Below are 26,834 nucleotides of genomic sequence, written 5' to 3'. Positions count from 1 at the left end.
GAAATACTTTGATTGTAAAGAAATGTTTATGCAAAAGTGAAATCAAGATTTCAATTTTTAAAAAAAATCAGTTTAAGGTCACCTAGACTTTGCTTTTAATGATGAATATGGTAAAATAAAAAATTATATGGTTTGAAGAACTCATTAATTAATGATAACGTATTTTTTAATGAATGACCTGAAACTGGTTGCAAAATGAATAACAACTCGATTTCTTGGGGTAATTTATTTTGAGTTCGAATTTTGTTGAACGTATTTTAGAAGGATTTTAGACCTTTTTGTAAGAAAATAAGAATGTTTGAAAGCTTGTGTAAAGTGGGTGAAAGTTGGATAGCTAAATTTGTGATTATCCCATTTATTCACAAAAATATACTCTCCCATCAATTGGGAGAATGTGAAGGGCATCCTAGGGGCGTGGCAAGCATGCATCTTTGTTCCTATTTTCTAATTTTATAAACTTTTTTGTAGTTCTCCCTGCATCTTCCCTCACTCGATTTTTATCTTATTTTTTCTTCAATCTTCTTCTTTCAAGTTTGTGTAGAGATTCTATAAAGCAAAATTTTCTCCTCCATGTGCCATTTTTTCAATTTAAAAAGTGGACAAAGATGGTGGTGGGTATTCTAAAGTTAAAGAGAAGATGGCAAAGAGCTAGGTCAAGAAGTCTTGTTGTGATTTTTTTTTTATAAAGGTGACATTTTTTTAACTCTCTTGTACTATTTGATAAGTCATATATATGATACCTGTGATTATAATACATGCATATTGTATGTCTTTAGGTGAAAAGTATGTTGAAATAATTAAAATGAAACTAAAAATTTAGCTGTCAAATCTGCCCAAAAGAAATAGTTGCATGCAAAATGGGTTTGAAAATTTGTATTAAATTTCATATAAATCATTAGGAAGTTAACTATACATCACTATAATCGAGATTCAGTCTAGTTTTAATTTAAATGATGAGAAATGTTATTGAATCTGGTTTCTTATAGAATAAACAAGACATGATTTGGAATGTAAGTTGCTACATTTCAATAATTAATATTTTAGTCATATTTTATGATTTTATAAACCCTAAATGATCAAGATATACTCAAACATAATATACCTTGCAAGTTCGAAACAAACATAAGAGGAGGCCATTGTTCTATATTTGTGATTTGTTGTTTGATATTTTATTTGCGTGTAGACTCTAAACTCTAACCTAACAAACAATTATGTGTGACGCTCAGTATAACACTATAAATACCTAAAAAATATTTGACTAACAATCATGGGTGACGCTTGAGATTACGGACACTCAAAATTATTATTTGACTAACAATCATAGTGACGTGAAACTTAAATTTCATTTAAATAAATATTTATACCACGCCTACTACAAGTGTTAAAATAATATTCTTCTGTTCTCTACTGATTGAACCATGAGGGGAGTGGTAACGATTTTAATTTTAAATTTTGTATTGGTCAAATTACATGCGAGTGATAAAGATTTTAATTTTAAGTCATCTGTTGATATTAATATCGGGATAATATCGAACCCATTCTATATTAGTCTAATTCATTAACCACACACTTTAATAACATAATACATATATATTTGTATTCTATATACAATCAAATTCAATATCTTAAGCAAATTCTGGTCTGTCCCTGTTAAATCCAATATGAGTTGGAGTTTTAATTAAATTCTGATGCTAAGGGCTGAAGCTTCCACTTTTCTGCCTTCGGTCTCCAAGAACGTTAATGACCTTTGGAATGACATCCGAGTGAAAAATCCTAAAGTCCATTGGCATTCATTGCTTTGGTTTCCTCTTCTTATTCCCAAATACAGTCTCATTGCGTGGATGGCTTTCCTCGACAGACTTCCTACAAATGAGAGACTTCACAGAATGAGTATTGTTCAAGACTGCCAATGCATTATTTGTGGTGCTGGTATGGAAACCAGAAACCATCTATTTTACGAGTGCCCTGTTGCCACTGCAATATGGACGAAAATCTACTCCCTTAATGGTCTTCGGCTTAGTCACTCCACTTGGACTGCTCACTTTGATTGGGCAGTGGATAATTGGAAGGGTAAATCCCTTCTTACTTCTATTATGAAAATCGCTTCTAATGCGTTGATCTACATTATCTGGAAAGAAAGAAATAGGACTTTTCCAATCTCATGCATCTACTGTTGAGGCTATGTTTGGAGAGATCAAGGAAATTGTTGGGTTCCAACTTAGGAGCAGGTTAACACATAGATTAGACAATGTTAACACTACTCTTTGTAATCTAAGGGTATAGTCTAATTTTGTTTTGATTAGCATTTTATTTTTAAGATGATCCTTGTATTTCTGAACTTTGTTATTTGTAGCAGTTCACTGCTCCTTGGGTAATAAAATCTAATTATCCAAAAAAAAATCAATATCTTAAAAGAAGATGAAAGATGTGTGATTCAGTTTATGCTCTCTTCTTTGAAAATAAAATGATTTTAAAAAAGAGTTGTAGGGTTTATCATCCCTTAAAGAAGCATAAATAAACTTTGAAAATAAGAGCCCTAACTCTAGCAGGAAGCTTAATGAGTAAATAATAAACAGGGTAAGATTTGAACCTCTACGGGGGTGGCTCGTTCGATTCTTGCTTTAAGCCTACAAAATATCGAAAGTATTAAATTAATCATCTAATTCAGTAGCTTAAAAAATAAATAAAATTAATCTAAAAACAACAATAACTAGATAAATCTTAATAAAGGCTAAATAACTCGATAAATAACGCCCCTGAAATTTATAGTCGATATCGTAGTTAAGGCAAAGAGCGATTCTTAAGTAGTAGGGGCCAAAATTACGGCTTACCTTTGATATGGTCTGTATAGATTCGGGTAAGTTCCATTCGAAGCTCGATCATGGTGAGTAAATCATATACCTTGTACCTCAATAAAGATGGAACCGCAGCAGGCTCGTTGATACTGTCATATAGGTTTGTCATCTCATAGTATGCTGTACAAACTTCAATCGGAAAAGCTCTGGCTTTCTTGTCAAGAATCCCACAAGCAACCTCAAACCACTTGTTCGAATCATCAATATTTCCCCGACGAAACAGAGCCTTTCCCATCAAAACAGACGTTAGAGCTCGATCCTCACTGTCTTCTTCCGTCCGCTTAACTATACGTGCCAAATCGTAAACCGCCTCATCGTACCTCCCCCACTTGATCTGCTTATCGACGGCTATGATATCGGCACGAATCGACTCGGAACCAACGCCCCAACTCTTCAAGACTTTGACCCAGTTTCTGTAACGCGAATGCTCAGCATCACTCACAAACTCCTCCGTGTGCAGTGCACGATGCATAGCGCTGATATCCTCAGTAAGACCCTCTTTCTTTATCCACTCAAGTAACTTAATACCCTTATTAAAAGACGCTATGCTGTGATGATGAAATTTTTCTACAGCGTGAAAAAAATACCCAAACAACTGATAAGTCATGACAACAAGTATTGAAACTTCTCCATGTTCACGCAATAAGTCGATTGCTTTTTCCGCAAAAGGGCAAATCGTTTCCGGGTCTTCACCTTCTCGTTCGAGTTTGCGTCCTATTTTCAACGAAGCTATCGCAAGCTCTCTCTTATCAAAACAGCCTTCCATATATGTGAAAACTCTGATCATCTCTTCAGTGGTTTTAGCAGATTCGAAAACTTCCACAAGATCAGATTTCTCCCTTGGTTTCGAGGACGATTGGATTGGGTTTTCCGCAAGGGTACCGAGTTTACGAAGCGGGTTTGTTTGGAATCGGTGGGGTTGGAAGATTGAGGAATGGATTTTGGCAGGGGATTGAATCATGCGAGTGCCCGTTGAGTGAAGCGGTGAAGAAGAAGACAATGTCGATGGAGAATAATTTCTCGAGAGGAGAGGAGCAGATATCCTAAACCTTTGGCGGTTCAAGCTTGAAAGAAGTGACATTAAAGCCTTCTTCATCTTGGTAATTGACAAGTTTCCGGTGAATTTTGCAAGCTCTGGACTAGGTTTTTGTAAGACCCTATCAAAACAACTTTTATAAAGCTCTGAACCACGGTTTTTGCAAGAATTCATTTTCCGCAAAAGAATAATAATTCCTTAAATAAAAATAAGGTTATATTTATAAATTAAGGCCTAATAGAAAAATAAATAATTAAATTATACATTTTTTCCATTTATATATTTAAATTATTTTTATTTAGAGTGGTTGATTAAGGTTCCATTCCGTTCTTATTTCTAATAAATGCATGATACATTATATTTGTTTTTTTGATTCAATGTTTGAGCCTTGACTTGAGTTATGGTGGATAATTTATTTTTGATTCGGGTTTTGTTGAACGTATTTTGCATGGTTATCAAAATCGGACCGGACCGGCCGGTTCAACCAGTTGAACCGTGAACTGGTGGCCTGTCCGGTCCGATTACCTCACAAAACCGGTCTGACAATGAACCGGTTAAAAACCGGTAGAACCAGCTGAAAACCGGTAAAACCGGGGTGAACCGGCTGAAAACCGACAAAATCGGTTTGAACCACCGATTCACTTTTTTTCTTTTTTAAAAAAAAACCAAATAACGTCGTTTGTTCAACGAGCCAAGTCAAATTCGAGTATTGCTGAGCTCGACTTGAACTCGAAAACTATAAAAGTAAGCTAAACTCAACTCAAAAACTCACGAGCTAAAAATTATCAAGTTCAACTCGAACTCGAAATATAATATTAAAACTTGAACTCGAAAAGGCTCGAACTCAAAAAAATTTAGAAGTTCGATTGAAGCCTAAAATTTGAGCTCAATTGAAGCGAAAGAATAGTTCGCTATGTGCTCACCAATAGGCTCCATGATTTTGAATGTCAATGTAATACCCCAAATTTTGACCAGTGACTAAAATGTAAGTTTTGAAAGTTAATGGCTAAAGTATAGAATTTGAAAAGTATAGAAACCGAAGTTGTAATTTTAAAAGTTATATAGTTTAGCCTATAAATGAATAGTTTGGATTAAAACATATATTTTAGTGGAATTTTATAAAGCAGTAAAGTTTGGTATTGAAATACAATATCCGGATCGAATCATAAGTTTATAAAAATCTCAAGGGAGGTATATTGGGGTTGGAAAAATTATAAGGATATTTTTAAATAGTGAGATTTTAAGTTGGATTTGTGGAATTTGGTGAGAATTGCACGATAAAGTGAGATAGTGCAATTTAGTGGTTAAAATGAAATTTTGGAAAATTTGAGGGTCAAAAGTGAAAATTTAGAGATGATATTTGATGGCTATTTGATAATATTAAAGTAGAGATAATGGAGTGACATGTGTGTAATTTTTGAAAGTCATTAATGGCAATTTAGTCTTTTGACCCCAAATGAATAAAAACTTAGTTTTAAATTGTTTTTAAAGGCCCAAGTAGGAGATATTTTGTGAGAATTTTCGTGAAACTCCTCTTATCTCCTCCAGCAAGCTGCCGAAACCATAGCCAAGGTGAGCCAATTTGTTTTCTTCCATTTTTGATCAAATTTAGTGAGTTTTTGGACTAAAGGGTGAAATAAGAAAATAATCCCCATTAAATTCTCTACAAGTTGGTATAATTATTTCATTTTTTTCATGGCTTAAATTATTAAAGTAGTGATTATGGTGGATGAAGGGAAAATTAGAATTAAATGAAATAAAGTTGAATTAAGATGTTAGGGGTGTTGTGGAGTTATAATTAAGCAAGAAGGTGGAATAAAAAAAAATTATTATTAGAAGGATTGGTTTAGTAATTCGGCCAAGGAATTACATGAAGGAAATGGTAAAGTTGGAATTTTAAGTTTTGCTTTAGTGGCTTGCAGTTTAACATGAGCGACATTTCATTTGTTTTGGTATGTGCGTAAATGTGATATAGTGGTTTTACCATGAAATATGGTTCTTACATGAATAAAAAATTCTTGATTCGGCCAAACAAGGAAAATTAAAAAAAAAATTTAAAAATTTCATATGGTCTAGAAATGATATTAGAAGTATTCTATGTGATTTGGGAGTTCATTTGGATCAATTTGGAAGCATAGATAAGAAAAAGAGCTAGTTTCCAAGTTTTGAGAATTTTGAGACTTTATTGCAAGAATGTAATTTTTGAAAGATTTAATACTGATTTTTGGTACTTGAGATGCTGAAATTTAATTTAGAAAGTTGATTTGAGTTAAATTGCAAAATTTTGGAATTTTTAGGTTGGAATTCGGAAAGCCTTGATAATGGTGGGACTTGGGTGTTAATTTTTAAAGGTAAAAGTACCATTTGGGCAAGTTAGAATAATTCTGGAAATTTTGGAAAACTGTGCTGATTTTGGAGTTTAAGTATTAAGTTGGGATTGAATTTCAAGTTTATCATGCTGATTTTGGAGTTTAAGTATTAAGTTGGGATTGAATTTCAAGTTTATCAAGTTGTAAGGTTGAAATTGAAAAGCCTAAGAAAGTTTAGGATGAAATTGTAAGCTTTTGAGTGTTGAATTATTGATTTAAACTTTTATTTTAGCTGCTGGAAATTTTATATATTTGATGGGAAATAATCATAATAGTGAAGAGCTATTATGAAATTAAAGGAAAAGTTGAGTTGAATTCTAGAAAGAATTTAAAATATGTGGTTAGATTTTATAATTCGTAAAAGTTGAAGAATAATGCTGAAAATAATTATTTATGGAATTGAATAAGTGTTTCGATAAGTTTGAAGTTATAATGGAGTTATGAGTTTGGTTGTTATCGATTTAGTTATCGATTTTACTATATAGATTTTCAAATGTTAAAACGAGCTTATATTAGTACGATACTAATATGTAGTTCGAACAATTTTTGTTTTATAATTTGGTATTGTCAGACTACGTTAAATCTAGCAATCCGAACGATTCAAAAGGAAAGGACAAAGCTCGTGACTAGGATTATTATATACAAGTTCTGTAGTGAGGCAAAGGTGAGTGCAATTTATTTATTTATTTATTTTTTATCGAGGACGACTTGCGATGAGTCAACCTCATTCAAATTTACAATATGATTTATAAAGTTTATAAAGAATATTTTTATAATATTCTATATCAGTTTATGAATGATTTAGGGTATGAACTGCCCAAACATGATATTTTTTATTATGGATTTAATTATGGTATATGAGCCATTGCATGTATAATGAGAATTATTGGTACACTTGGCATGCCATTAGTTGAGTATTATCAGCTTTGGTACATTCGTGTATCAATGTTATCATATCAGCTTTGGTACATTCGTGTATCAATGTTATCCTATCAGCTTTGGTACATTCGTATATCAATGTCCAGCACCGTTGGTGCTTATTCAGGTTATGATGGCACTGAAGTGCATCATATCTCAATATCAGTTACGATTTGCACCGTGTTGTGCATAGTGCGCACCTTACTCACGTATCTTATATTCTTATAAATATGCATTGGGCTATGAAAATGAATATGCAAGTTGTGAATGATTTTCAGTTAACAAAAAACATGATGTGCTTATTTTATTAGATATGATTTATCAGAATTTTCATGAGTTCATGATTTAAAAAGAAATTTCAGGTCTCAGTGAAGAAATCGACTTGGATAAGTTGGTTTGCTAGTTTAATGTTTTAAGTTGAATTATTTTATTTATGTTTATGATATTTTCAGATTTTACTCACTCTAGATTATTACTGCCTCACTAAGTTATACTTAGCACGTGATGATTTTCATGCGTAGGTTCTAATAAGGATAAGTGCGATCAGTAAGGAGCTATCGAAGCATCTTTCTGGAAAGACATACATATCATCAGTATCAGTAAGACATCTATAATGTTTCTTTTGACTTATAGTGGCATGTATAATTATATCAGTAGTTTCTAATTATCGTAGTTATTTTAAATAGTTTGTAATAATAAACTAGAACTATTTAGTTTATTTTACTTAGTTTAGTTTTATCGGTATATATGCATGACAAGAATTTATTACATTATTATGTTTTTAAAAGATTTTACGAAAATACATGGTTTAGTAAAATTACTGAATAAATAATGAATTTATTTTCCTGTAATAAAGAAATGAATTATAAGTTGAAATATACTTTAAAATATATTTTTAAAGTTAGAACAAGAGTGTTTTCAAAATAAACAATTTTTTTACGGAAATTTTAGTTCAGTAAATGTTTTTAAGTTGATGTGACATCTTTGACTAGTATATTGAGACATATACGGGTTAAGGGTGTTACATTTATTGGTATCAGAGCTACAAATTTAGCCGATTCTCGGCCTAAACCGAGCCTATAATATGTCGGAAATATGTACATGCCACTAGGATGTCGAAATTACTGATATGGTATAGTTTGATGATTTTATTTATGATGCTGCTCCTTACTAACGTAAAATTGTGCTTTTGTTTAGATGTCGGGTTCGGAAGGCATAAGACGGGCCACCGAACAAGAGGTTCCTGAGAGAACCGGTAGTGGGAGTAGTAACGAGGTAGAGCACGTACCCCAACGTTTAGGGAGAACATGTACCTCAGGAAGTACCCGCTCTAGATCAAGGAACGTTCTTACAAGCTCTAAAGGTTATCTTAGCTCGATATCAGCCGGCAACAGCACCTTCCCTTCCTCCGCCTCCACCTTCTCCTCCAGTTCCAAGAATATCGGTTCTGAAAGAATTAAAAAGTTTAGGAGCTGCAGAATTTAAAGGTGAAGCAAATAAAGGCCCAGTAGTAGCAGACATGTAGCTGAATGATGTAAAAATAATGTTGGACAATCTTCATTGTTCGGAGGGTGAGAGATTGGGGGGAGTAGTTTCATTGTTATGAGGCCAGGCTCGTATATGGTGGACGAACGTGACGACACGTGTTCCTCCAGATCAGATCACATGGCAGTTTTTATTAGAAGCATTTCAGAAGAAATATATCGGAGAGCAATTTATTACTCAGATGAAGCATGATTTCTTTAATCTGATCCAGGGTGGTAAATCTGTTTACGAGTATGAATGTGAGTTTAATAAACTTGCTTGATATGCCTCAGAGATGGTTCCCACCTAGAGAGATATATGTTAGAAATTTATTCAAGGTCTCCGTCCCAGACTCATAGAACTTTTGTTGGCTGCGAACTTAACCACTTTTCAGGAAGTGGTGAACAAAGCAAAAGATTTGGAAATGGCGCAAAATGAGAATTTTCTGATATAGCAGAGACGACAATCTAAAAGATCTAGAGCATCATTCTCATCTCAATCTAAAAGAGGTCGAGGTTCAGGTTATCAGCACCAGAGTAAATCCGAAGTTGGTGCACCTAGTCGCAGAGGATCCGAGGCTAAGGAAAATAGGCGTCAGGTACAGACAATGACTACAAGAGCTGGTAGATCAGCTCAGTCTCAGGGATAACACCCATTATGTCCACAGTGTGGAAAGTATCATTATGATGAATGTAGAGCGGGATCATGAGTTTGTTTTCGTTGTGGAGACCCAGGTCATTATATCAGAGACTGTCCAATGGCAGGAGAGAGATCTGTTCAAACAGAGCGATCAGTGGCAATGCCTCAGAGAGGTGGTCGAGGCAGAGGTAGAGGGAGGGGATATTCAGAGACAACCTCTCAGTCTGATGTTCGTGCTCCAGCGAGAATTTACAACATCAAGACTAATGAGGATCGTGACGATCCAGAGATCATAGCAGGTACTTTCTATCTTTATGATGAGCCTGCATTTGTTTTGATTGATCCGAGTTCTACGCATTCCTATGTTAGTTCGGAATTAGTTAAAAATAAGAATATTCCGTTAGAACCCATCAATAGTGATATGATAGCTATAAAGCCATTGGGTCATAGTGCTAGAGTCACACGGATTAGTAGAAATTGTCCGATAAAGATTTAAGGGGTTATATTCCCGGCGAATCTTTTTGGAGTTACCGTTTGATGAGTTTGAAATTATATTGGGCATGGATTGGTTATCTAGGCATTATGGTTGGGTAGATTATCGCATGAAGCGATTATTTTATAAAGGATGTAGAGGGTAACGAGATAATAGTAATTGGAGAAAAAGCGAGATCTTTGCCTAATGTAATATCAGCAGTGACGACAACGAAAATGATGGAAAAAGGTTGTACAACTTTCTTAGCAAATGTGATTGATACCCGAACATCTAAAATTCGATTGGAGGATATTCCAACGATACGAGTATTTCCAGATGTATTTCTTGATGAATTACCTGGATTACCTCCTGATCGAGAAGTGGAGTTTAAAATTGATATTTTTCCGGGCACTGCACCTATTTCAATGGCTCCATACAGGATGGCTCCAACGTAACTCAGAGAATTAAAGGCACAATTACAAGAGCTATTAGATCGAGGTTTTATTAGACCGAGTGTATCTCCTTGGGGTGCACCAGTACTTTTTGTTAAAAAGAAAGATGGCTCGATGCGATTATGTATAGATTATTATAAACTGAATAAGGTGACGGTGAAGAATAAATACCCTCTTCCGTGGATCGATGATCTGTTTGATCAGCTCAAGGGTGCTTCATTATTTTCGAAAATTGATCTTCGATCATGGTATCATCAGCTAAAGATAAAAGAGGAAGATTTTCCAAAGACGGCTTTCAGAACTCGATATGGTCATTATGAGTTTGTTGTGATGCCGTTTGGACTAACCAATGCTCCAGCAGCATTTATGGATTTGATGAATCGAGTCTTTCAGTCGTATTTGGATTAATTTGTGGTTGTGTTCATTGATGATATTTTGGTGTATTCTAAGACTATGGAAGAGCACGACACACATCTCCGTATCGTACTACAGACGTTGCGAGATAAAAAGTTATATGCTAAATTGTCAAAATGTGAATTTTGGCTGTCAGAGGTTGCCTTTCTGGGTCACATGATTTCAGCAGAATGAATCAGAGTAGATCCCAAGAAGGTGCAAGCTATAATGGAGTGGAAACCTCCACAAAATGTTTCGGAAGTCCGAAGTTTCTTGGGGTTAGCTGGATATTATCGGAGATTTGTGAAGAATTTTTCAATAATTGCATCTCCACTTACCAAACTACTTCGAAAGGATGTACCATTCGTTTGGAATGAAAAGTGTCAAGAAAGTTTTAAGAAGCTTAAAGAGATTCTGACTAAGGCACCGGTATTAGTACAACCAGAGTCAGGAAAAGATTATGTAATATACAGTGATGTGTCCCATAATAGTTTGGGATGTGTTTTAATGCAAGAAGATAAAGTGGTAGCCTATGCTTCAAGGCAGTTAAAGACGTTCGAACGAAATTATTCGACACATGATTTGGAGCTAGAAACTGTAGTGTTTGCTCTGAAGATATGGCGCCACTATTTATATGGTGAGCGATGCTATATTTATACAGATTATAAGAGTTTAAAATATTTACTCACTCAGAAAGAGTTAAATCTAAGATAAAGGAGATGTGTTGAGCTTCTCAAAGACTATGATGTGATTATTGATTATCATCCTGGGAAGGCTAATTGGTAGCTGACGCACTTAGCTGAAAAACCTTTGCTGCTATGAGAGCGTTAGATGCACAACTATCAATGGAAGATGATGGTGCATTAATTGCAGAATTGAGATTGAGACCTGCCCTATTGGATCATATCAAGGATCTTCAGAATAAAGATAAGAAGTGTTTAGATAGAATGGAGCAAGCAAAGAAATGAGAAATGACAGATTTTGAAATTAAGCCTGATGGATGTTTGTATTATCGGAATCGAATTTGCATACCTGATGACGACGAACTGAAGAAAGATCTTCTTTCTGAAGCTCATTGTAGTCCTTTGACTATGCATCCAAGAGGAAACAAAATGTATCAAGATTTAAAGAGTCGGTATTGGTGGACAGGTATGAAAAGAGCTATCACTGAGTTTGTTTCTAAATGTCTAACCTGTCAGCAGGTAAAAGCAGAACACCAAGTACATTCGGGGTTGTTACAACCTATCTCAATTCCTCGATGGAAATGGGAACGAGTTACCATGGATTTTGTGATAGGTTTACCTTTGACACCCAGTAAGAAAGATTCAATCTGGGTGATAGTGGATAGATTGACAAAGACATCACACTTTATCCCAGTTCGAGAAGATTATTCTATGAACAAGTATGCTGAGTTATATATTAGAGAAATAGTACGACTTCATGGAGTACCCATTTGGATAGTTTCCGATAGAGATCCGAGATTCACTTCGAGATTTCGGAAGTCTTTGCATGAGGCATTGGGAACCAGACTAAATTTCAGCACATCTTATCATCCTCAGACAGATGGTCAATCTGAAAGAACTATTCAGATACTTGAAGACATGTTAAGGGAGTGTGTTATTGATTTCAAAGGATCATGGGAAAAGTATTTGCCTTTAGCAGAGTTTGCTTATAATAACAGTTATCAATCAAGTATCAAAATGGCTCCTTTTGAAGCATTGTATGGAAGAAAATGTCGAACGCCACTGAATTAGTACGAATTAAAGGATCGAGATGTAATTGGTCCAGATCTAATTAAGGAGATAGAAGACAAAGTGAAAGTAATCCAAGATAATCTCAAAATAACAGCAGATAGACAGAAATCTTATGTTGATTTAAAAAGAAAAGAGATTGAATATCAAGTAGATGATAAGGTATTTCTTAAGGTGTCACCTTGGAAAAAGATTTTAAGATTTGGACGAAAAGGGAAATTGAGTCCAAGATTTATCGGGCCATACGGGATTGTAAAGAGAGTTGGACCAGTAGCTTATCAGTTGGCGTTACCTCCAGAGATGGACAAGATTCATAATGTATTTCATGTATCGATGCTTCGAAGATATCGATCAGATCCTTCACATGTAGTTATATGAGAGGAAATTGAGATTCAGCCAAATTTATCATACGAAGAGGAGCCAATAAAGATTTTAGCGCATGAAGTCAAAGAACTAAGAAATAAAACGATTCCATTTGTAAAAGTTCTTTGGCGGAACCATAAAGTTGAGGAAGCAACTTGGGAATGAGAAGAAGACAGAAGAAAAAGTTTGAAGTTGTAATTTAAAAGTTATATAGTTTAGCCTGTAAAAAGTTTGGATTAAAACTATATTTTAGTGGAATTTTATAAAGCAGTAAAGTTTGGTATTGAAATACAATATCCGGATCGAATCATAAGTTTATAAAAATCTCAAGGGAGGTATATGGGGTTGGAAAAATTATAAGGATATTTTTTAAATAGTGAGAATTAATTTGGATTTGTGGAATTTGGTGAGAATTGCACAAAAAGTGATAGTGTAATTTGTGGTTAAAATGAAATTTTGGAAAATTTGAGGGTCAAAAGTGAAAATTTAGAGATGATATTTGATGGCTATTTGATAATATTAAAGTAGAGATAATAGAGTGACATGTGTGTAATTTTTGGAAGTCATTAATGGCAATTTAGTCTTTTGACCCCAAATGAATAAAAACTTAGTTTAAATTGTTTTTAAAGGCCCAAGTAGGAGATATTTTGTGAGAATTTTCGTGAAACTCCTCTTTATCTCCTCCAGCAAGCTGCCGAAACCATAGCCAAGGTGAGCCAATTTGTTTTCTTCTATTTTTGATCAAATTTAGTGAGTTTTTGGACTAAAGGGTGAAATAAGAAAATAATCCCATTAAATTCTACAAGTTGGTATAATTATTTCATTGTTTCATGGCTTAAATTATAAAGTGGTGATTATGGTGGATGAAGGGAAATTAGAATTAAATGAATAAGTTGAATTAAGATGTTAGGGGTGTTGTGGAGTTATAATTAAGCAAGAAGGTGGAATAAAAAAAATTATTATTGGAAGGATTGGTTAGTAATTCGGCCAAGGAATTACATGAAGGAAATGGTGAAGTTGGAATTTTAAGTTTTGCTTTAGTGGCTTGCAGTTTAACATGAGCGCCATTTCATTTGTTTTGATATGTGCGTAAATGTGATATAGTGGTTTTACCATGAAATATGGTTCTTACATGAATAAAAAATTCTTGATTCGGCCAAATAAGGAAAATTAAAAAAATATTTAAAAATTTCATATGGTCTAGAAATGATATTAGAAGTATTCTATGTGATTTGGGAGTTCATTTGGATCAATTTGGAAGCATAGATAAGAAAAAGAGCTAGTTTCCAAGTTTTGAGAATTTTGAGACTTTATTGCAAGAATGTAATTTTTGAAAAATTAATACTGATTTTTGTACTTGAGATGCTGAAATTTAATTTAGAAAGTTGATTTGAGTTAAATTGCAAAATTTTGGAATTTTTAGGTTGGAATTCGGAAAGCCTTGATAATGGTGGGACTTGGGTGTTAATTTTTAAAGGTAAAAGTACCATTCGGGTGAGGTAGAATAATTCTAAAATTTTGGAAAAATGTGCTGATTTTGGAGTTTAAGTATTAAGTTGGGATTGAATTTCAAGTTTATCAAGTTGTAAGGTTGAAATTTAAAAGCCTAAGAAAGTTTAGAATGAAATTGTAAGCTTTTGAGTGTTGAATTATTGATTTAAACTTTTATTTTAGTTGCTGGAAATTTTATATATTTGATGGGAAATAATCATAATAGTGAAGAGCTATTATGAAATTAAAGGAAAAGTTGAGTTGAATTCTAGAAAGAATTTAAAATATGTGATTAGATTTTATAATTCGTAAAAGTTGAAGAATCATGCTGAAAAAAATTATTTATGGGATTGAATAAGTGTTTCGATAAGTTTGAAGTTATAATGGAGTTATGAGTTTGGTTGTTATCGATTTAGTTATCGATTTTACTATATAGATTTTCAAATGTTAAAACGAGCTTATATTAGTACGATACTAATATGTAGTTCGAACAATTTTTGTTTTATAATTTGGTATTGTCAGACTACGTTAAATCTAGCAATCCGAACGATTCAAAAGGAAAGGACAAAGCTCGTGACTAGGATTATTATATACAAGTTCTGTAGTGAGGCAAAGGTGAGTGCAATTTATTTATTTATTTATTTTTGATCGAGGACGACTTGCGATGAGTCAACCTCATTCAATTTACAATATGATTTATAAAGTTTATAAAGAATATTTTTATAATATTCTATATCAGTTTATGAATGATTTAGGGTATGAACTGCCCAAACATGATATTTTTTATTATGGATTTAATTATGGTATATGAGCTCATTGCATGTATAATGCGAATTATTGGTACACTTGGCATGCCATTAGTTGAGTATTATCAGCTTTGGTACATTCGTGTATCAATGTTATCATATCAACTTTGGTACATTCGTGTATCAATGTTATCCTATCAGCTTTGGTACATTCGTATATAAATGTCCAGCACCATTTGTGCTTATTCAGGTTATGATGGCACTGAAGTGCATCATATCTCAATATCAGTTACGATTTGCACCGTGTTGTGAATAGTGCGCACCTTACTCACGTATCTTATATTCTTATAAATATGCATTGGGCTATGAAAATGAATATGCAAGTTGTGAATGATTTTCAGTTAACAGAAAGCATGATGTGCTTATTTTATTAGATATGATTTATCAGAATTTTCATTAGTTCATGATTTAAAAAGAAATTTCAGGTCTCAGTGAAGAAATCGACTTGGATAAGTTGGTTTTCCAGTTTAATGTTTAAGTTGAATTTTTTATTTATGTTGATGATATTTTCAGATTTTACTCACCCTAGATTATTACTGCCTCACTAAGTTATACTTAGCGTGTGATGATTTTCATGGGTAGGTTCTAATAAGGATAAGTACGATCAGTAAGGAGCTATAGAAGCATCTTTCTTGAAAGACATACATATCATCATTATCAGTAAGACATCTATGATGTTTCTTTTGACTTATAGTGGCATTTATAATTATGTCAGTAGTTTCTAATTATCGTAGTTATTTTAAATAATTTGTAATAATAAACTAGAACTATTTAGTTTATTTTACTTAGTTTAGTTTTATCGGTATCTATGCATGACAAGAATTTATTACATTATTATGTTTTTAAAAGATTTTACGAAAGATGGTTTAGTAAAATTACTGAATAAATAATGAATTATTTTCATGTAATAAAGAAATAAATTATAAGTTGAAATATACTTTAAAATATATTTTTAAAGTTAGAACAAGAGTGTTTTCAAAAGAAACAATTTTTTACGAAAATTTTAGTTCAGTAAATGTTTTCAAGTTGATGTGACATCTTTGACTAGTATATTGAGACATATACGAGTTAAGGGTGTTACAGTCAAATTACCTCTATTATTTATAGAAGTAAGTTGGGATGCTCTTCTATGTTTCTTAGCCATGTGGGATTGTTTTGTTCTCATATTTTTACTCTTTAAACTTTTGGGATGCTCTTCTATGTTTCTTAGCCATGTGTGATTGTTTTTTTTTAAATTAAACCAAATGACATCATTTGTTATAATTTTTTATGCCCCAATTTTATTTTTCGATTATAGTTATATAATTCTATTTATTATTTAATATGTTTTACCTTAAATATTATGTTGTAGTTGAGTTGAATCATTTTGTTTCACTTGATTTTATGGTTTTTAATTTATATGTTTATAACTTGTGATTTTTTATTTTAATTGTAAACTTAAAAAAAGTGTTACATATATATTAATATTGCTTTGAATATTATGTAAAATTTTAAAAAAATTATTTTATATAAAATCCGGTTCAACCGCGGTTGAACCCGGTTGAACCAGTGAACCAGTACCTTCACCGGTTCAATGTCCGGTCTGGTTTTAAAAACATTGGTATTTTGTAAGGGTTTTAGACCTTTTTGTAAGAAAATAAGAATGTTTAGAAACTTGTGTGAAGTGGGTAAAAGTTCTCCATGTTCACGCAATAAGTCGATTGCTTTTTCCGCAAAAGGGCAAATCGTTTCCGGGTCTTCACCTTCTCGTTCGAGTTTGCGTCCTATTTTCAACGAAGCTATCGCCAGCTCTCTCTTATCAAAACAGCCTTCCATGGCTTCCATATATGTGAAAACTCTGATCATCTCTTCAGTGGTTTTAGCAGATTCGAAAACTTCCACAAGATCAGATTTCTCCCTTGGTTTCGAGGACGATTGGATTGGGTTTTCCGCAAGGGTACCGAGTTTACGAAGCGGGTTTGTTTAGAATCGGTGGGGTTGGAAGATTGAGGCATGGATTTTGGCAGGGGATGGAATCATGCGAGTGCCCGTTGAGTGAAGCGGTGAAGAAGAAGACAATGTCGATGGAGAATAATTTCTCGAGAGGAGAGGAGCAGATATCCTAAACCTTTGGCGGTTCAAGCTTGAAAGAAGTAACATTAAAGCCTTCTTCATCTTGGTAATTGACAAGTTTCCGGTGATTTTGCAAGCTCTGGACTAGGTTTTTGTAAGACCCTATCAAAACAACTTTTATAAAGCTCTGAACCACGGTTTTTGCAAGAATTCATTTTCCGCAAAAGAATAATAATTTCTTAAATAAAAATAATGTTATATTTATAAATTAACGCCTAATAGAAAAATAAATAATTAAATTATACATTTTTTCCATTTATATATTTAAATTATTTTTATTTAGAGTGGTTGATTAAGGTTCCATTCCGTTCTTATTTCTAATAAATGCATGATACATTATATTTGTTTTTTTTATTCAATGTTTGAGCCTTGACTTGAGTTATGGTGGATAATTTATTTTTGATTCGGGTTTTGTTGAACGTATTTTGCATGGTTATCAAAACCGGACCGGATCGGCCGGTTCAACCGGTTGAACCGTGAACCGGTGGCCTGTCCGGTTCGGTTATCTCACAAAACCGGTCTGACAATGAATCGGTTAAAAATCGGTAGAACCAGCTGAAAACCGGTAAAACTGGGATGAATCGGCTGAAAACGGACAAAATCGGTTTGAACCATTGATTCACTTTTTTCCTTTTTAAAAAAATAAACCAAACAACGTCGTTTGTTCAACGAGCCAAGTCAAATTCGAGTTGGATAAGTTGGATAAGTTGGTTTGCCAGTTTAATGTTTTAAGTTGAATTATTTTATTTATGTTTATGATATTTTCAGATTTTACTCACCCTAGATTATTACTGCCTCACTAAGTTATACTTAGTGCGTGATGATTTTCATGCGTAGGTTCTAATAAGGATAAGTACGATCAGTAAGGAGCTATCGAAGCATCTTTCTGGAAAGACATACATATCATCAGTATCAGTAAGACATCTATGATGTTTCTTTTGACTTATAGTGGCATGTATAATTTAATTTATTTTACTTAGTTTAGTTTTATCAGTATCTATGCATGACAAGAATTTATTACATTATTATGTTTTTAAAAGATTTTACGAAAAGACATGGTTTAGTAAAATTATTGAATAAATAATGAATTTATTTTCATGTAATAAAGAAATAAATTATAAGTTGAAATATACTTTAAAATATATTTTTAAAGTTAGAACAAGAGTGTTTTCAAAAAAACAATTTTTTACGGAAATTTTAGTTCAGTAAATGTTTTCAAGTTGATGTGACATCTTTGACTAGTATATTGAGATATATACGGGTTAAGAGTATTACAGTCAAATTACCTCTATTATTTATAGAAGTAAGTTGGGATGCTCTTCTATGTTTCTTAGCCATGTGGGATTGTTTTGTTCTTATATTTTTACTCTTTAAACTTTTGGGATGCTCTTCTATGTTTCTTAGCCATGTGGGATTGTTTTTTTTAAAATTAAACCAAATGACATCATTTGTTATGATTTTTTATGCCCCAATTTTATTTTTCGATTATAATTATATAATTATATTTATTATTTAATATGTTTTACCTTAAATGTTATGTTGTAATTGATTTGAATCATTTTGTTTAACTTGATTTTATGGTTTTTAATTTATATATGTTATAACTTGTGATATTTTTATACCTTTTAATATTGTAAACTTAAAAAAAGTGTTACATATATATTAATATTGCTTTGAATATTATGTAAAATTAAAAAAAATTATTTTATATAAAATCCGATTCAATCGCGGTTGAACCCGGTTGAACCAGTGAAGTAGTATCTTCACCGGTTCAATGTCCGATCCGGTTTTAAAAACATTGGTATTTTGTAAGGGTTTTAGACCTTTTTGTAAGAAAATAAGAATGTTTAGAAACTTGTGTGAAGTGGGTAAAGGTTGGATGGCTAAATGAGTGGTATCTCATTTATTCACAAAAATATAGGCTTCCACGAATTGGGAGAGTATGGACCGCATCTATAGGTGTGACAAGCATGCACTTTCGAGTTGTACACAACAAATGTCGCGTATCAAAATATACGAAAACGCACTATTAATTTGATATATTAAAACATATTATTAATGTGAATCGAACTTAGGTGTCTTGCTTGTGATGCAGAGACTCAATCATCAAGTTAAATTAGGCATTTGTGTTGGTTTCATTGTATTTTATATTTAACTTATATGCATCACGAAATTAATATTTTTCGATGATTACAAAAATTGAATCGAACACTTTAAATTAGTGACAAAAAGTTTAATCGATCAATTATATTGTGAATCTATTTTTATCATACTAAGCTTAATGCTTACTTATATCATTATTAAATTAAAGAACAATTTTTCACTTTATTTCAGAATAAAAATAATTATTTATATATTTTTATAAAATTTATATTATTTTTTATTAAAAATTTATATTAAATCATTCTTAAAAATATTTTTTTAATATTATAGAAATATTTTAAAATTTAATTTAATTTTAAAATCATATTATCTATTTATTTTAAATAATATCAATTATTTATTTAAAATAATATTATTTTTAAATAATATATTTAATTTAAATAATATTATATAAAACTAAAGTGATAGTTAAACTCTAAACGTGTAATTTATCCTAAATTTTAAATTATTTAAAATAAATATAAGCGAAGAGGAGCAGCTTGGTTCTCTACTTGGAACCCCACCAGTCCCGGCAGTTTTAATATCATACAATAGGAGTAAGGCATCCTCATTAACAGTCGAATTTGAATTGCCTTAATTGAGCTGTTTTATTGGGCCGCACTGCATGATCAATGATCTAATAAGTAATCATCACCAAAGCCCAAAAGCAACAAGGAGAATGGGTAATTACGTACGTTCAACTCCCTCAAAATACCCTATTCTATTCTCTTATATCAGGAACCTAGCCGCTTCCTTCTACCTTCATTTTCCTCTTTGCATCTTTTACCCGCCACCAAGGATGCAGATTTTCGTCAAAACCCTAACGGGGAAGACCATAACCCTAGAGGTCGAATCTTCTGACACCATTGACAATGTGAAATCCAAGATTCAGGACAAGGAAGGCATTCCGCCTGACCAACAACGTCTCATCTTCGCCGGGAAGCAGCTCGAGGATGGCCGCACCTTAGCCGACTACAACATCCAGAAGGAATCCACTCTCCACCTCGTCCTCCGTCTCAGGGGTGGCGCAAAGAAGAGGAAGAAGAAGACGTACACCAAGCCCAAGAAGATCAAGCACAAGAAGAAGAAGGTCAAGCTCGTCGTGCTCCAGTTTTACAAGGTGGATGAGTCCGGGAAGGTTCAGAGGCTGAGGAAAGAGTGTCCTAGTGCCGAATGTGGAGCCGGGACTTTCATGGCTAACCATTTTGATAGGCACTATTGTGGTAAGTGTGGACTAACTTACGTTTACCAGAAGGCTGGTGTGGACTGAATAGGGAATGGGTCCTGCAAAAATTTGAATCTATAGCCGTTTTTACAGTATGGACATTAGCGTTTTATATTTCAGTAATTGCTGAACTTTTTACATTTTTTTATGTTTTATCATGTTATAATATTTTGGATTTGGTTTTGAATGGTTATCAGTGATTCAACTGACTCAAAAAATTATCAAATTAACTTTGAGTAATAAAATAAGACTTGTTAACTTGAATATCTCGAAATTTTTTGACTTCATTTGATCGAATGCTCACTCTAAATTAGTGAATATCCCTTTTGTATGCACACACTTTTTTGGGGTTATTGTTCTGTTGATTTCATTTTATCGAATCTAAAATCACCCGTTTGGAAACTCTGCTTTGCATTAGACTTTAGTCTCTGCTACTGTCTGTATTGGGTTATTAATGCTCTTTTAACTGTGATCCATGCCATTGTATATTAAATTGGCAAATGCAATGTAAAGCTTGTTGTTGTTGAATGTTAATTGCTTTGCTGGAGGTTGTGGTATAAGTTCCATATAATGGTACTTGTTATAAGGTATACTTCATTGTCTTGGAATATGAAACTGAAATTGATTGCTTTCTTTGATCCATGTATGTTTTCGTTTTGCGGAAATTCTAAATTACAACTTATTAATATAAGGTTAAAAACGATAGAAATCGATTGAAAATGAAGTTATTATTAAAAGTTTAAGATTTTAGGTTGGATATCTTAAAGGAAAGAGAAAATAGATTTTATATTTATTATTTTAGAAAATCGATTGAAAATGAAGTTATTATTAAAAGTTAAGATTTTAGGTTGGATGTCTTAAAGGGAAAGAGAAAATAGATTTTATATTTATTATTTTAGAAAAATGTTAAATTTAATTTAATATGTTAAGAGGAAAAAAATAAAGATATTTATATGCTTTTTAAAAATATTAAAAGTTTAGACTTTTATTTTTGAATATCTTGATTCTATAGTGTTTTGAGACTTGAATAGAGGAAGGTCTTTCCCTCTAGCTTATCTTTTTATCCAACGGATGACTCTAGGGGGGCGTTTGGATGGGGGAATGTGGGATTCCCCCGGGAATGGAATCCACATTCCCTCGTTTGGTTTGGCCGGTAATGTCATTCCCGGTAATGTTTTATTATCAATAGTGGATTTTTTGGGGTATATTACCGGGAATGTCATTACCTCCCTTCCCTTAGGTATTGTAACATTACCGGCGTTTTGGACTAAAATGCCCTTAAATTTTTATTTTTTTTTCAAAATATCATTATTCTGTCATTGAATAATAAAAATTCTACGAAGGTTAAATTACAAATTTATCCTTAAATTATTTTAGATTTACAAAAAAAAGTCTATAATTAAAATTTTTATGAAGTTCGGGTGTTAAAATAAAATTTTACCCTTTCATTAAACCTTTTTTTTATTTTTAATTTTGTAAAAAATTATATAAATTATGAATTTAATTTTTTGAAAAAATATAAATATTTTACAACTTGTAATATTATACAAATATATAATAAGGACAATTTGGTCAAATATACATTCCAATAATCTTTTATTCCTTTAACCAAACACAGTAATCTTACATTCCTGTTAAACCAACCAAACACAAAATACAACATTTCCAGTAATCCTATTCCCTGGTAATCTTTTATTCCCACTGGTAATCTTACATTCCGTGAACCAAACGCACCCTAGGAGTTTTTAGTATTTAGTTTTAATCGAATTAATTGATTGAATTAAATTAATTTTATTAATTTGATCGGTCACCTACTTAGTTTGATGGGAAATGGTTAATATTTTTTTAATATTTGGTTAACGATTAATTCAATTCGAAATCGATTAAATAACCGAATTAATTGAAAACCTTAAATATTATATACATTAAATATATATTTTAAGCTCAAACTCAAGAATTAATACCTAATTATTTTTTAATCACATTACACTCATTAAATTATCAATATATAATTAAATTTTAATTGAAATAAAAAATATGCATATATTATATTTATATTAATCTAATTATAAAAAATAAAATTTTTTTATTAATTCAATTAATAGTAATTCAATTCGATCCGACCGAATTAAATTAACCGTTTGAACAACTATACATGACACTCCAAACATTTCTCAACCAAATGAAAAGAGAGAATATGAGGTCATATTCAAATCAAAGAACAAAATCTAATTGGTGACCATCAAACTATTTAAAAAGAAACTGCAATTCATTTTAACATAATAAAAACATCCTATAAAAGCTAACCATTAATATAATTTATCTCATTTTTAATTTTAATATTGATTAATCGTTTTTTGTCCTTTCGGGATTCTAGTCTCAGTAAGGAGCCGTGGAGATAATGGCAGACAAGACTTGATGGATCTGTTGTGTATAAAAACCCAAAAAAAGAGAGAAAGTAACATCGCAGATTATAAGGAAATCGCACATGCCATGTGCTGGTAACAAGGTTTGACTCGCGACTCAAAGAAACTTTTCGCTTAAATTACCAATTTATAGTATAAAATAGTGGCTTCTACTTACAGCCATTTATTCGCAAGTGATGAGACAACGTGCTTAACCACCGTGAAACCTCCATCAACCGCCAAGTTCTGCCCGCTGATATAAGCGGATTCATCAGAAGCAAGAAACAGCACGGTCTCTGCAATATGCCTAGCCTTCAACACTATGCCTTTCAAGTTGGCCGCGGAATAACTACTGGCCTCCACTTCACTTGGTTCCCAATTGAATGCTTTACAAGCCAGAGGCGTGCCCACTCCGTACGGAGAAACGCAGTTGACTCGGATTCCATGATCCCCGAGCTCGCTACACGCTCCTCGAACGAGCCCCACGATAGCATGCTTCGATGCGGTATAACCATGGGGACCTGTCCCTCCTAAACAAGACGCTACACTTGACGTGCATATGATGGATCCGCGAGTTTTTTTAGCCACCATGGCTCGAGCGGCGTGCTTGATCATGGCCGCCATGCCTCGAACATTCGTGGCCATGATGTTGTCGAAGGCGTCGATGTCGAGTTCTAAGATCCCGGTTAACGGGCCTAGGATACCAGCGTTGCTGAACAAGATATCCAGCTTCCCATATTTCTCCACTGTGAAACTCACTGCTTCCTCAACCTGATTCTCGTCTCGTACATCACAATGCCGGTAACTAACCTTGTCGGGGACTATCGATTCAGCGACTTGGTTCCCGAGATCATCCTGCACATCGGCAATAACAACGAATGCTCCATGTTGCACAAATAACCTCGCCGTCTCCTCACCGATCCCGCTGGCTGCACCGCTGATAAGAGCTACCTTACCTTCCAGCCTAAAAAGTATCATACCATTATCAGCAGTGGCAGATCTAACAGAGATATAAGCAAACATAAACAATTAAACTTACCTTGCGTTAGACATTTGGGAAAGTTTCTTAGCAATTCCCTGGGATCTGCTGTTGTTTTGACCTTGAGATCTTTCCTATTTATAGTAGTGTTTACCCGTGGCAAAGCTCAATGCTTAGTGTAATTGGTTCTATTTAGGCAAATTTTACGTTAGTTGTCGGAAGAATTAGACAAATATTGGTATCGGGCTGATTATTTAGCCCAACATGCCAACTCCAACTTTATTTTCGGATCTACGGTAAAAATTAAAGTGTAGCTGGAAATCGTCACGTCGCCTAACGAATTCCGCGAGAAATTATTTTTAAATGAACCTTGGGATGTGAGTCTCACAAGCCAAATATATTTAATAATTTTTCCCGCATGACGAGTCTCTATTAAAAAATATTTTTTAATTTAAAAAAAGATTGATATATATATATATATATATTATTTTAATGGCAACGAGACTCGTCACGCCGGTGTGACGAGTTTCAATGGTAAAAATTTGAAATTTTCTACCGTTGGCCAACGGTTAATTTTTTTTAAAATTCAATGGAACTCGTCACGCCGGTGTGACGAGTTCTAACGACTATTTTCAATTTGAAAAAACTAGTCGTTTATAGTTGTTTAATAGAGTAGTATAAATAGAGGTTTGAGTTGGATTTATTTTTCACTTAAAATCAAACATTCTATTGAGAGTAAAAACTTTTTTGTTGAATGAAATGGCTTCAAGAGAAGAAATGTTACGTCTTGATGATGTTCATATTTCGTCGATTGAGTTGACTACGTTAAATTTAATTTGAAAAAACTAGTCGTTTATAGTTGTTAATAGAGTAGTATAATAGAGGTTTGAGTTGGATTTATTTTTCACTTAAATCAAACATTCTATTGAGAGTAAAAACTTTTTTGTTGAATGAAATGGCTTCAAGAGAAGAAATGGTTACGTCTTGATGATGTTCATATTTCGTCGATTGAGTTGACTACGTTAAATTTAATTTGTTTTATTTTATTTTACTTTTGAAAAATTATAGTATTAATAATAATTTTTTATATAAATTTTTATTAATCAATTTATTTTCAAATTGTAGCAAGAAGAACAAAACATTCGTCATCGAGGAATGATGAATAAAGAGCCACATCAGCGGATTGTGATATATCTTCAACAATCCGGATTATATCTAGCGACGTTTCTTCGTGGTTTTAAGGTGATGTCGGCACTGATATCGGCGTCGATTGAGCGTTGGAGGCCCGAAACACATACGTTTCATTTTCCTTCTGGTGAAGTGACTATAACATTGAACGATATCACGTATCAACTTGGCGCTTCGATTAATGATATGCTATTGGTGCTTCGCAACAATTATGCGCGAGATACAATTATTTCTGATTTATTAGGAAAGAAGGTTTCAGTCGATGTCATTGATGGGATATGGATACAAATGACGTGGTTAGAAAGAGAATTTAGAGTAGATGGAAAATCAACGGAGCAAGAGGTGAAATATGCAACCCAAGCATATCTTATGATGTTGATTGGAGGGATCTTGCTACCGGATAAATCAGGCAATTTGGTGCACACCCAATATCTTTGATATTGAAGGATTTCCTTGTATGTCGCCAATATAGTTGGGGTTTTGCAATTTTGGCTTTTTTGTATCGTGAACTTTGCAATGCGACCATAGTGGTTAGAGGACAAAAAGCGGATGTAATGGATTGTTTAGTTTTGCTCCAATCATGGGTGTGGTATCGTCTCCCCTTTTTGACGCCTATTGCATCCGCTCCTATAAAGTTTTCTCTCGCCGCAAGGTAAATTCCTATATTTAAAATTTTGATATTTTATAATATTTATTTAAATATTTTGAAAATGACAATAAATAATGTGTTTTTTTTGTTTAGATGGTGACATCGAATAACCAATACAAAGTTATTTGGTGCAACCAAAGTAGATATCCGGATGAGGATCAATATCGCCGGTAGATATTCGGTAAATATTAATAATCTTTGCATTAACATAGAAATTTGTAATATTATTTCTTTAATTATACTAACATAATACTTTTGACAGTTTAATTGGTTGTCGTATTGTGAGTCGGAGATCCAACGGTGTCTACTGCCATTTTTATTTGAAGGAGCAGAGACATGGTATATCGTAACACCATTGCTCCATTTCGCAATTGTTGAGATCAATGCCGCCGATAGAGTTTTACGACAATTTGGGTTTCACCAACTGGTGGAAATGTCCATATATAACATGGACACATGAGGTGATTGTGGTCAATTTCAAGCTTTTAGATTCATGCGCTCACGTTGTTGTTGCATGTATGCACATTAATGTTGACTCATACTTATATGCTGATGACTGTTATAGCTTGCACATTATGCGTAACATTTACAGCTGTGTGACTTTAACTACCTCTCAAATGAAGCATACTGGCCTACATCAACAATTTCTGAAGAATGGTTGTCAAATCCTGAATTGCGTAGGAAGTTAAGAAGTCACCTGAATCTAGCCGAATTCATACCGATATGGATGATCCTTAAAGAGATCCAGGTCTACCGAAACTTTGTGGCCACTGTAGAGGTGAAGGGCATAACAGAAAGCATTGTCCTCATCTTCTTAAATATCGGGCTAGACTATAAAATAGCCGTTAAAAATATTATGTTATCTTTTTACTTTTACTCTTTTAACTATGTTATTCACTATGTTTTTAGTTTGTACTCTAACTATGTATTTTTTAAACTTATACTCTTCCCACTATGTTTATGAGTTTTTTTTAGTTGAACATCATTACTTCAAACTTTCACTTCAATTCTTATATAATTGCAAATTATTACTGAATAAGTTTACTTAATCTAATAATTACTTAA

At 33.0% G+C, this 26,834-nt stretch overlaps 4 protein-coding genes across 4 annotated transcripts; 2 read left to right on the top strand and 2 right to left on the bottom strand.

The window, feature by feature from the left end:
• Positions 1 to 1,554: 1,554 nt before the first annotated feature.
• LOC120135395 lies at positions 1,555 to 4,065 on the bottom strand. The gene is made up of 3 exons (XM_039151661.1): positions 2,832 to 4,065; positions 2,591 to 2,627; positions 1,555 to 1,863 (listed from the first exon to the last, which is right to left on the bottom strand). Exons 1-2 carry the CDS (start codon positions 4,063 to 4,065, stop codon positions 2,593 to 2,595), a joined length of 1,269 nt encoding a protein of 422 aa, XP_039007592.1. The 3' UTR covers positions 1,555 to 1,863; positions 2,591 to 2,592.
• Positions 1,689 to 2,177, top strand: LOC120135396. The gene has a single exon (XM_039151662.1). It carries the CDS (start codon positions 1,689 to 1,691, stop codon positions 2,175 to 2,177), a length of 489 nt encoding a protein of 162 aa, XP_039007593.1.
• Positions 4,066 to 17,189: 13,124 nt separating the features above from the next.
• LOC120135363 (ubiquitin-40S ribosomal protein S27a-like) lies at positions 17,190 to 20,814 on the top strand. The gene is made up of 2 exons (XM_039151643.1): positions 17,190 to 17,201; positions 20,122 to 20,814. Exon 2 carries the CDS (start codon positions 20,123 to 20,125, stop codon positions 20,591 to 20,593), a length of 471 nt encoding a protein of 156 aa, XP_039007574.1. The 5' UTR covers positions 17,190 to 17,201; position 20,122; the 3' UTR covers positions 20,594 to 20,814.
• Positions 20,815 to 23,127: 2,313 nt separating this feature from the next.
• Positions 23,128 to 23,931, bottom strand: LOC120135393 (short-chain dehydrogenase reductase 3b-like). The gene has a single exon (XM_039151660.1). The coding sequence runs from the start codon at positions 23,929 to 23,931 to the stop codon at positions 23,128 to 23,130; it is 804 nt and encodes a 267-aa protein (XP_039007591.1).
• Positions 23,932 to 26,834: the final 2,903 nt, after the last annotated feature.

The sequence above is a fragment of the Hibiscus syriacus genome, unplaced genomic scaffold (assembly GCF_006381635.1).
Source record: "Hibiscus syriacus cultivar Baekdansim isolate YM2019G1 unplaced genomic scaffold, ASM638163v2 tig00110607_pilon, whole genome shotgun sequence".
Classification (NCBI taxonomy): Eukaryota; Viridiplantae; Streptophyta; class Magnoliopsida; order Malvales; family Malvaceae; genus Hibiscus; species Hibiscus syriacus.
The sequence above is the reverse complement of the archived record's forward strand: the minus strand, read 5'-3'. Positions and strand labels throughout refer to the sequence as shown.